Here is a 12,605-nt window from a genome sequence, read left to right on the forward strand (position 1 = left end):
CTCCTTCAATAAATCTGACTCTAACAAGAGGAAGAAATACAGGGGAGGAAGCTGGATAGGGATGAAGGGCAGTCTGCAGAGATTAGGCCCAAAGACCTAAAGAGGAGGAGAAGGAACATTCCTTCCACTTTAATGACAGACAGTGGATGAAGGTAAATTTTCAGGTGTGGGTGAAGGAAGTCAAGAGAATTCTCCTCTGAGATCTCGTACCTTCCTTGTGAGGAAAAGATGAGCCCAAACTGCGGCACAGAGGCTCCTTGCCCTCAGATGGGTGCACACACACACACGCACATCCTAAGCTCACTTAGATAATCATGATGATGTTACAAGCAATTTTATGAAAATTTTAAGATATAGATAAAATCAAAGTACTATTTACCAAACAGAAGATTTTTTTAAAATGAAAAGAAATTCTAAATCATTTTATATCTATGGAAGAAATGTAATCCATAGTTAAAAACATTTCCACAAAGAGAATTCCAGGTCCAAATGCCTTCACCAGCAAATTCAAACATTTGAGAAGAAATAACACAAATCTGACACAAACTCCTCCAGATAATAGAAAAAGAGGGCAGAACTCTCAACTCTTATTATGAGGCCAACATGACCTTGAGAGCAAAACCCAAAAAGGATATTATAAGAAAGGAAATCTCTCTCATGAACAGAGAAGCAGAAATATTAAACACTAGCAAGAAAATCAAGCAATATATCAGAAGGATAATCCTCACTGCCAGATTAAGTTTATTCCAACAATATGGAGTAATTAAAAATTAGATAAGCAATCAATGTAATGTACCACATTAATAGAAATAAAAGACAAATCCATTCGATTAACTCAATAAATCTCAATAAACCCATAAAAAAGGTTTTGATAAAATTCAACAAATATTCAGGATTAAAAACATACAAAACTCTCATTAAACCAAGAATAAAAGAAACTTCATTAATCTCAAACAGGGTGTCTAAAAATATCCTTCAGCAAATATCAAAATTAATGATAAAATACTGAAAGCTTTCCATCTGAGATCATAAATGAGACAAGGATATCTGCTATCACCACTTCCATCCCATGTTTTACTGGAGAGCCTATCCAGTGCAAAGTAAGTCAAGAAATGCAAGAAAGAAGAAATTAAAAGGTTAAGAATTGGAAAGAAACATAATTGTCATTATTCACAGATCATATGATTGTATACATAAAAAATCCAAAAGAAAATCTACTAATACATTATCTGAATTATCCATTGAGTCTAGCAAGGTTGCTGAATTCAAGATCAATAAAAATCGGTATCAGTTTCTTAGGTATGGACTACCGTGCTAAAATTTTTGTTATTCATGTTCTACCATAAAATATTATTTTAACAACATATTTACTTATTAAAAGTTCTTTTCCTGCTATAAACAGTTCTGAGACAACATCACGAACTTCTACTTCATCTGTAACAACAGGTCCAGTTTGTAGTGTTCGCCGATTTGAGTCAGAGAGAGCCTCCAAGACAGCCAGAAACCGGGATGCAGTGCTATCAAACATCTCATCCAACAACTGTTCTGTGACAGTATGTGGCCACGGCAACTGGAATTAAAAAAAAAAAATACAGCTCCCTTTTTTAAAGTTCCGCGATGTTTGATAGTATAAGGCGAAGACAAGTAAGGTGAGCTTCATTAACGCTAGAAGAGAGAGTGGTTGGTCTGTGGATGAGAGATGGCTGCTTTTATGGTTTTCATTTTTTGAGGTGTCACTCCAGACTTTATTAAAGTTTATTTATGTCATGCTGCCATTACATCAAAAACGTTGCCATCTCTTTATATGTTTGTGTTTCCAGAGCAGCCTAAAAAGGCTGTTTATTAATAAATGGCAGCATCAGTCTCTATATGGTTTGTAGTACCTCCATGACAGCCTTTAGGAACTGATACTCAAACTTTGGTTGCCTCAAAATCTCTCAGGAGCTCTTTTTAGATTCACAGACCAAATCTCCAGAGATTCAGTGAGTCTGGGTGGGACATTTTTAGTAAACACTGGAGGTAATTCTAGTGCAGAAGGTCCCCAAACCCAAATTTGAAACACTATTTTATAGTATAAATAACAGGTCTTATGGTAGCTAACTCTAAAAAAGAGTTGACCAGCTGTATACAAGTAAGCCAGAGCCAGTTAGAGCCGCGTGCAAATCCCTAGCCACTGTGCTTTGTGTCGGCCCAGAATGATTTCACCCCAAGCAGATGGCCTGCCTCCACACTTTAGTCTTCTCTCTGACAAATGACCTGTTCTCTGTACTTAGATTACCAGGAAACAAGAAAGGTAGCTCTAGCTGGCTTTTCTAGAATCCATGTCCAGTTAGAGGATATCCATATTTCCCACAATTTCCTTGCTTCATTCCTCTTCCTGGGGCAAAGTCAGAAAGACGGAAAAGCAAAAGCAGGGATAAAGCTGCTTTGGACTATTTTTCCCCAAACAAAAACTTCCCTGCTTATTAGCTTCCATGTGCTTTCAACCCTTAGGTTAACTGACATGTTAAAAACCTCAGTAAAGCTTAAGCTTCATGCCCTGCCCTCTCTTGCTTTACAAACAGACGTCAGGGTTTCTTCTAAGATGTTTGCTATGGGTTAAAACAGAGCTTTAAAAAATTATATTTAAACAGCATAATAAACTTTCTAATAATTAGAAGTATTCAAAATGAAATGGTAAAACGTAAGTAAATTACAGTGAAATTGTTTTTTAAAATATCCTAGAAAAACTAGCAAAAAGTGAACTAGAGCTATAGATTTATCATAGCTATAGATGAATAACAAGCAAAAGATTTTAAAATATAAATATTTAAAAGACCTACAAAAAAATATTTAAAGGAAACACAATTAAAAAAACACTGGATTGGGGCTTCCCTGGTGGCGCAGTGGTTGAGAGTCCGTCTGCCGATGCAGGGGACATGTGTTCGTGCCCCGGTCCGAGAGGATCCCACATGTCGCGGAGCAGCTGGGCCCATGAGCCACGGCCGCTGAGCCTGCACGTCCGGAGCCTGTGCTCCACAACAGGAAAGGCCACAACAGTGACAGGCCCGCGTACCGCAAAAAAAAAAAACAACAACACTGGATTGTCAAGCATGACAAGCAAAATATTAATCTCTATAAAAACAATAAGCCTGGTGGTGGGATGAATTGGGAGATTGGGATTGACATATATACACTAATATGTATAAAACAGATACCTAATAAGAACCTGCTGTATAAAAAAATAAAATTCAAAAAAAACTGTAGGCATAATGAAAAAAGAAATGAGCCTATTCAAATACATTTTAAAAATTAAAATCTCTAGTAGATAAATGGTCAAAGCTGTAAAAGATAATTCACCTGAAAAGAAAATATAAAGAGTAAACACAAATATAAGGGAAAGTTGGATCAAAATAATAGTTAAAACAAGCCACTTTATGAAAACTGAATTATTTTTTAAATTAAGAAATAATAATATCAAAATGATAATAGCTTGTGGTGGAATTGGTACATGTGGACTGTCACCTTGGAGTACGTGTTTCGGAAATCGATTTGGCAATATATATCAAGAGAAATAAAAATGTTTGTCTAACATTATTCAAATTCTATACCTTGAATTTTACCCACAGGAAATAAAAGAAAGAAAAAATAATATACCTGAAGATGTTGATTACAGCGATATTTGTAACAGCAAAGAATGGGAAAACAACTAAATTACTAGTAATAAAAAATATTAGACAAATCCTGGTACATGTACTGCATAGGGTATACTAAACCATCTTTTAAATTGTCAAGATGGATGAGAAGCTGAATGATATAACCCATGCAGTCAGTTCCAACCCTAAACACCATGGCTTCCATGACATCGGTGCCATAAGATGTATTATGTTAATTCCCCAACATAATACATCCACTCCATTCAAGCTCAGTTTCTCACTGTCTCACTGTCCACCAAAAGTCGTTGCTTACTTTTGCTTCCAAGCTATGTTCATGCTCTTGTCCTTTACTTAGAATGTTTTCCCCCCTTCTCCCTGTCTAATCAAATCCCGCTTGTTATTCCAAAGCCATTCAAAAAAGAACTTCAGGGCTTCCCTGGTGGCGCAGTGGTTAGGAACCTGCCTGCCAACGCAGGGGACACGGGTTTGAGCCCTGGTCCGGGAAGATCCCACATGCTGCAGAGCAGCTAAGCCCGTGCGCCACAACTACTGAGCCTGCACTCTGGAGCCCACGAACCACAACTACTGAGCCCGTGCGCCACGGCTACTGAGGCCCGCGCGCCTGGAGCCCGAGCTCCGCAACAAGAGAAGCCACTGCAGTGAGAAGTCCGCGCACTGCAATGAAGAGTAGTCCCTGCTCGCCACGGCTAGAGAAAGCCTGCGTGCAGCAATGAAGACCCAACACAGCCAAAAAATAAATAAATAAAAGAAAGAAAGAAACAAAGAAAGAAAGAAAGAACTTCGACTTCATCTTTTCCATGTGCCACCACTCTTGAACCACAGTAGGCCTTCGATACATGGCTACTGAATGAATGAATGAAAAATAAATAGTAATAGCTCATACAACTGAGGACCTACCATGTGCCAGGAACATTCTAAGGGCTTTACATGTAACTCATTTAATCACCACCGTTATTTCCTTCTTAATTCTTATCACAAGCTATAAGTTACTTATTTATTATGTAATTTTTCCACTAGAAGGTAACCTCTACGTATCTTGCTCACAGAGCAGGTACTTTAAAAATATGTATTGAATGAATCACTAAATGGTCAATCACTAGAAGTCTGAATTAGCAGTCTTATAAAACAATCCTTTGAAAGTCAAAATGATTCACTGTGAGTTAACAACTGTCCTATGAACTCAGAAATTTTCTGTAAAATAGATTTAACGCACACTGAAATACTTTCGTTTGTAGAAACAGTAAAACGATTTCATAAATTTAAAGCAGAACATTCTGCAAAATATGCCTCCTGCTCTCTAACGAACACTATAGCATTACTACTTAACAATACCAGATGCAGGCTATTCAACAGCTCATCCAAGGAATTGTCTATAATTTGGCAAGCTACCACCCCCACCAATTACATACCACTGGTCAGTAAGGGATATGATTTGAAAGGAGGTACGAACTACATGCCTGGGATCAGTACTCAATTTATCTCAGAGACACTAAGTAGCAATAGAAAGCTACCATGTCCAAATATTTGTATTTAAATATGATTTATTTAAAAGAAAAAAGAAAAAAAAAGGGCTTCCCTGGTGGCACAGTGGTTGAGAGTCCGCCTGCCGATGCAGGGGACACGGGTTCGTGCCCCGGTCCGGGAAGATCCCACATGCCGTGGAGCGGCTGGGCCCGTGAGCCATGGCCGCTGAGCCTGCGCGTCCGGAGCCTGTGCTCCGCAACGGGAAAGGCCACAACAGTGAGAGGCCCGCGTACCGCAAAAAAAAAAAAAAAAAAAAAAAGAATTCCTCTCAAATATTATAAGAAGAAATGAGGAAAGAGAATGGCAGTCACTGGAGTAGTTAGAATACACTGAGCTAGAGACCTGGGTTCTGGTTCCGGTGCCGCCAGTAGCTGGCTTAAATACTCTGGGCTTTATTTTCCCCGTCTGTAATAGAAAAGGACTGAACCAAATGATTTCTAAAATTCCTTCCAGGTTCTGAGATTCTACTACTCTTCTGTCAGAAAGTGCTCATCTTCTTCCCCCTCACTTTCATTTTCAGTCCCAAAGAAGCTCACAAGAGAGTTTACAACTGTCTAGAATGATCAGGGAACACTTCAAAGAAATACAGAGCTGGGACTTAAGGAACACTGAGATTCAGAATGGCCAGGGAGAAGACAGTGGGAGAAGGAGAAAGGCAGAAGGGAGAAAGGGCAGAGGATCCCACAGGCATATCTATGTCCCACTCCTCTCCCTGGGAGCCCTTAGTGCTGTTGGCCAAACACACCTGTGGCCAAGAGGGGCCATGTGAGGAGTTCTGAATATGTTAGAAAGGAGGCTGCTGTCACTTCCATGCTGAGCATCACTGCCTGTGTGAGGTCCTCCAGAGCTCTCTTAGGTGCCCTCTGGCAGAACGACCCGGCAATTTTCCAAATGAGGACTGCTCCTCAACCTGGCCCTGAGCATCGGTCATGAGCAGAGCTCCTGATAACTATAATAATGTTTGACTCCAGTGGGAAATAAATTGCTTTAAGCCACTGAGACATGGGGGTTGTTTGGTGCTCCAGTATAACCTACACCCTAAACGCTCCCAAAGGTGAAACCAGAAGCTGATAAGAAAAGGTGCCTCCACCTCTTCTCCATCCTCAATGCCTTTGAAGCTGACACCAAGTGGTCAAAAGGCCTCTGCAGCACCACTCAGAAGCCTGTGCATTTGAACCTTTCCCAGGCTCTTCAGCTTCTTGGCCTTTCATGTTACAAAACTGGGATTGTGCGAAGGTACAAAAGCTTTGAGAAAGGGATGAAGCAAGGCCGTGTCCAAATTGGGAAGGCATTCTTCTATTTGCCACTGGTGCAGGGATTAGGGGCCAGGATTTAATACTTAGTGTCTAGGCTTAAAAGACAGAGAGGTATAACACAAACGCACTGCAAAAAGAGTCTAAAACAGAGAAGACATTCTGAGACTTACAGTTTGTGCTTCCCTTAGGTTAGCTCTTATATTTGGTCTAAAGAAGCTTTTGTTTCTTCTTCTAGATTCAAATACTCCCCTTTTGAAGATCATGACTGCCATCTGCCTCAAAAAGAAGAATTACATATGAAGTAACAGTGGGATGTACTTCTCAACTACTAATATTAAGTACTTAATCATTTGTAGAGTACAGTAAATTTCTGTTATTTCATGAAATTTTTATACCTTTATCGTGGCCTCTCTATAATATCCTCTGGATTCTTCCTGTGATTGTGAGGAACTCATTAATTCCAGTTGCCTTAACTCATCAATTTTAGCCAAAGCACGCCGAGCAAATGCCTACATGCAATTAAAATAAATTTAATTCATACTAAGTTAAGAGTATAGTGATTAAAAATGTATCAAGACAGTATGTTTTATTCTCCCAGACACTTCATTTAATTGGTGAATTAAACTCTATGCTGATGCTGATTCTTTAGAACATGGTAGCTATCCGGTCAATCATTTCCGAGAAGCACCACTAATTTCTGTAAATCTAAAGTTAATAAAATGTTGGATATACTAACTTTATGAATTAATTCAAAAAGTAAGGAAAGTCAAATTCTGGGCTAAACAGCAGCTTCATATAGACGATCGCTTCTCTGGCATTGTACACACGTACGCACACAAGCGCGCGCGCGCGCGCGCACACACACACACACACACACACACACACACACACACACACACACACACACACACACACACACACACACACACCCCTCCTCAGTGCTCTTCTCAAATTCTAACCTTTCTACCAAAACAAGCTGTATTATCTATTCAATTGTTCACACTGTCCACTAAATTGTGAGGTCCTTAAAGGGTCTTATTCATTTTTGGATTTCCAGTACCCAACATATAGGAAGTATTTATTAATATATGAGGAAAGGAAGCAGGCTAGCTTATTTAATCAGTTCACCATTATTATAATTGTTTAGCAATAACAGCAAAACAAGTTCAATTCATGCAATTTATTTTACTAGTTCTTTGAAGTACTTTATTTATAATTTATGAGTTTTCATGAAGATGCTTCTAGAACACAATAGTAACATAAAGGGTTACATTTTCCAATAAGAAAAAATTCCAATAGGAATCAAATGGTCAAAACTCTGCAAACATTTCGATCCCTGATAAATTTAATAGCTATAGAAACATGCCACCACTAGTACACTAAAACTACGCATGTATGGTGAGCAGTTTCTAGAATGTATCCTAGGCTAGAAAAAGTACCCCACAAGGGCTGTATTAAGCTGTTCTCCTGCTGAAATCCAACCCACCCTGTACTCACCAAGCTATGCACACTGGTGCAGGGACAGGTTCGCCCAAAGGAAAGGGTGCCTGTTTCTAATTCTCACCAAGACCCCATCCACTGACAAGCCAAGTACCACATACCATAATGAGAGTACCTGTTTTCATCTGCACAGAGGTGTGGCATAGACCAATAGAAGCCCCAACCAGTTAAGTTATAGTTCAAATATTCAATCAAAAATATACATAGGAAAAGAGGAAAAATAAGAAATAGAGTATACTAAATAAATGGTGGTAGGAAGCAGAGAAAAGCAAGACAAATGGATGGTAGGTGGCATGGAACACAGTAACTAAACAGGGAAAGAAAGTAGCTTGCATACAAGAATACAATAAGGAAGGGAAGATATCAGAGATCTGATTCAGAAAAGGAGTAAAGACGGTAGAACTGAATAGAGAATAAAAGGGGAAACAGGAAGTGATGCGAGAGACCAACAGAATGGAGAAGTCAAGCAAATTTCTGCAAATAAAGCCTGGGACTTTTGTCTTTGCTTCACTGCAATTCTTTGGGTTTTGTTTGTTTGCTTGTTTGTTTTCTTGCCGCTCATCTAAAGAAAAAAATGCTGAATATGTTGTATTTTTAAATACTGGCATCCTCAGAGTTAAAAGCAGCGTACCTCTCCGTGAATACCAGCCTGGCAGTCATAGTAGCATTGACAGACAGCGGTGTAAAGAGTAGCTCTCCACTTCAAGTACCTGATGGACAGAAGTGGGACCGAGGATTCCATACATACACTGGCCCACAGGAGATATTCCAAGGCCTGAGACAGAAAAAGGGCACAATAGAATGTCTTTTCATTTTAAGCTAATAATGCCGATTTTCATTTAATGTTATCAAATTATGAGTGGTGAGCCCAAGTTGCTGACTACTTAAACTAAAAATACCACAAATAATGAGTCAATTAAAAAAACAAGCATTTAAAAGTAAAAGAATTATCTCAAGAACTCAAAATCTCAAGTTAACCATTTTAGAATGTCTTCCTTCTTAGCTCCTAAAATCCTATGAACTCAGCTTATTTTTATTAACATTTATCAAGTGTCAACAGTAGTCCAGGAGCTAATTCCAACAATGCAATTGTTATTAGCTGGTCTCAAACCAATGTATTATTCTGAAAATAAACTGGCATAACAGGGTAGGGAAAAACAGGAAAGGCTTACAATCTGGGGCCTGTGATACTTAGCAGAAACGGTCCAGGATTAGAAGCAAAAAGACCTGGGCTTCAGTTCCAATTTTAACACCTAGTATCTGTGTCATTTTACTTCTCCAGACCTCAATTTTCTCATCTATAAAATGGATATTTTAGCACATCACTGCAGTACTATTATGGGAAGGAGATAATGTACATGACACACTAGGATGATTTTGACTCAATTGTAAGCCGTCCATAAATAATGCCTATTACCAGTGTAATTATTCCGAAGGTACAAACTGAAACAAAATTTGGGGGAAGGGTCACCATTGTTATTGGCCCATCCGTTGGAATATATGTAAGAGCCTCTTGTGCTATTCTATCTACAGTTAAAGAACTTTTCCCCACAATCCCAGTGATAATCCTTTTTGGACATATTTTTCCCATAAAGCCCTGGAAAACACTATTTGAAACTGGGAAACACTATTTGATGATAATGTATTCTGCAGTTAACTTCGTCAATATTTTCCTTTCTTTGAAAATATTCTAGGGCGCAGTGGTTAAGAATCTGCCTCCCAATGCAGGGGACACAGGTTTGATCCCTGGTCTGGGAAGATCCCACATGCTGCGGAGCAACTAAGCCCATGTGCCATAACTACTGAGCCTGAGCTCTAGAGCCCACAAGCCACAACTACTGAGCCCACATGCTGCAACTACTGAAGCCTATGCACCTATGCTCTGCAACAAGAGAGAAACCACCACAAATGAGAAGCCCGCACACCGCAACAAAGAGTAGCTCCCGCTTGCCACAACTAGAGAAAGCCTGCGTGCAGCAACAAAGACCCAACGCAGCCAAAAAAAAAATATTCTAAAACCTCAAAGGGTAGCCAGGACATGGAAGCAACTTAAATGTCCATCAACAGAGGAATGGATAAAGATGTGGTATATATATACAACAGAATATTAGTCAGCCATAAAAAAGAACAAAATAATGCCATTTGCTGGAACATGGATGGACCTAGAGATTGTCATACTGAGTGAAGTAAGTCAGACACAGAAAGACAAATATCGTATGATACAGCTTATCTGTGGAACCTTTAAAAAAAGGGGTACAAATGAACTTATTTACAAAACAGAAGTCGAGTCATGAATGTAGAAAAATTATGGTCAACAGTGGATAAGGGGGGAGGGATAAAATGGGAGATTGGGATTGACACATACACACTACTATTTATAAAATATATAACTAATAAGAACTTGCTGTATAGCCTACTCAATACTCTGTAATGGCCTATATGGGAAAAGAATCTAAAAAAAAAGAGTGGATATATGTATATGTGTAACTTATTCACTTTGCTGTATACCTGAAACTAACACAACATAGTAAATCAACTATACTCCAATAAAAATTTTAAAAAAATAAAATTTCAAACGGTAAATGGACTGTACTGCCCTTCACTTGATTGAATATTAGAAGAAATTTGGGCTCTGCTCCACATATTGCTATTAGAACTATTACTGGGATGGAAATAAGAATCTATGAGCAAAGTATCTCAGAATATCAAATTCTAAATTCTATCCATGGGAAAATATCAGCCTTAACAAAGCAGTCTCCCAGGACTATTGGGATACTTCCTCACTTGTCTCCTTATCTTCTTAAATACCCCGCTTCCTTAAGCATCTTCCTTAATCCACCAGAGTTATCCTTCTAAAATGCAAATTGAATTGTGTCACTCTTGTGATTTAAACATTCAATGGTTCCCTATTGTCTATATAACAAAGTTCAAACCCTTTATAGGGCATTTTTTTTCACATCTTTATTGGAGTATAACTGCTGTACAATGCTGTGTGAGTTTCTGCTGTATAACAAAGTGAATCAGCTATACATACACATATATCCCCATAGCCCCTCCCTCTTGCGTCTCCCTGCCACCCTCCCTATCCCACCCCTCTAGGTGGTCACAAAGCACTGAGCTGATCTCCCTGTGCTGTGCAGTTGCTTCCTTTATAGGGCATTTATAGGGCACAACCTAGTCCCTGCCTTCCCCCACCCCACCCCCATTACTCTTGACCTTGCATAGTATGCTTAAAGCTGGTCCAAAATACTTTCCATTCCACAAAACATCTTAATGGTCCAAATATGCATCTCTGCTCACTCTGTTCTCTCCTTTCCCATAAGACTGAGCTGAAACTCTACCTCCACTATTAGCAGTGGTACTTGGACAGTTAAACTCCACGAGCCTCAGGTTCTTCATCTGCAAAACAGGTATACCAGTAACTGTTTTATAGGATTGTTTTCATTAATACATGCTAAGTGCTTAGAACACAGTAAACACATACTAAGTGTTAGCTTTGCTAATGACAATGAAGACAAAGAAGAAGGAAGGGGGAGCATGGGAAAGACAGAGGAAGAGGAGGAGGAGAAGGGGGAGGGAGAGCAGGGGAAAGAGAACTAGCTGCTGAAGAGGACTCTGCTAACATCCGTAAAGAGAAATGCTCTTTGCTTCAATTCTGCCTCTCCTGTAATTGCACTGTATGTATATACATGTGTATCTATACACTGTATATAATTTACATAGATTCTTACATACACATATATATGTCACATCCAATTGCATTAATATGCTCCTGTGTGTGATTCCAAAACCTTACTCTGATCTCTTTGAAAATAACAACAGTGCCTTTTTTGTTATTATATCCCCAGCACCTAGAGCAGTGCCAGGTACCTAGCAGATATTCCCAAGTGCTATTCAATGAATTCACTGAACAACCCTAAAGTCAGCAGAAACAACCAAGGGAGAGTTAACAAGTCGTCTAGATTCTCAAGAAAATAATGATAATAAATTTGGACAACAGAAAAAAGCTCCTCTTCCAATCACAAATTCAGCCTTCAATAACTGAGGAAATAATTAAGGAAAAATAAGTCTGTAGTAGTCAAACCCAATGTGAAAAGGCAAATCATCAAAAAGGTCCAGGAGCTTCACAGGTATAAAGCAAACCCATCAGATTGACAAAGCATTTAACAGTAAAAACAGATGAAACACTGGTAACATTCAGACCCTATTACCATCTTTGGAGCCCTCAAAGACAATGTGTATAACATGTGTGCAAGCAGCTCAGCGGACATCTAAAAGAAAAAAGAAGCCTGAAAAGCCAGAACTCTCCACCGTCTGGTCAATTTTGAGTCCAGAGGAAAGGGGGCTGTTGGAAGCAAAGCGGTGTTTGACACAGACTTGTAATATTCTTTGCTATCCGCTGGGAATGTAAGCTCATCCCACTAGAATGCAAGTTCACCTTAGGAAAGGGCCCTGTCTGTCTTGTTCACACTGTATCCCCAGCCCCCAGAATTTTATCTGGCATGTAGTAAACATGCAACAAATCTCTGCTGACTGACTGACTGAACTTCATTGAAAAGTTTCAGTTCATGATGCTAAACATGGACCTACTTCAGGTAATCACAGGATCAAAGGGTTGAAAATCTATCTAATTTCATCCCCTCCCCAACATCACTAGCACCACCACCTG

At 39.2% G+C, this 12,605-nt stretch overlaps 1 protein-coding gene across 2 annotated transcripts in view; it reads right to left on the reverse strand.

The window, feature by feature from the left end:
- Positions 1 to 12,605, reverse strand: part of CFAP54 (cilia and flagella associated protein 54) — a 301,163-nt gene that overhangs the window by 257,350 nt on the left and 31,208 nt on the right. For both annotated transcript variants that reach the window (XM_060164794.1, XM_060164793.1), the window contains exons 6-9: positions 8,568 to 8,711; positions 6,832 to 6,945; positions 6,607 to 6,708; positions 1,372 to 1,570 (exon numbers count right to left, since the gene is read on the reverse strand). In XM_060164794.1, the coding sequence (XP_060020777.1) occupies positions 1,372 to 1,570; positions 6,607 to 6,708; positions 6,832 to 6,945; positions 8,568 to 8,711 (559 nt within the window). The remainder of the gene's footprint in view (positions 1 to 1,371; positions 1,571 to 6,606; positions 6,709 to 6,831; positions 6,946 to 8,567; positions 8,712 to 12,605) is intronic.

This window comes from Lagenorhynchus albirostris, chromosome 11, assembly GCF_949774975.1.
Source record: "Lagenorhynchus albirostris chromosome 11, mLagAlb1.1, whole genome shotgun sequence".
Taxonomy (NCBI): Eukaryota; Metazoa; Chordata; class Mammalia; order Artiodactyla; family Delphinidae; genus Lagenorhynchus; species Lagenorhynchus albirostris.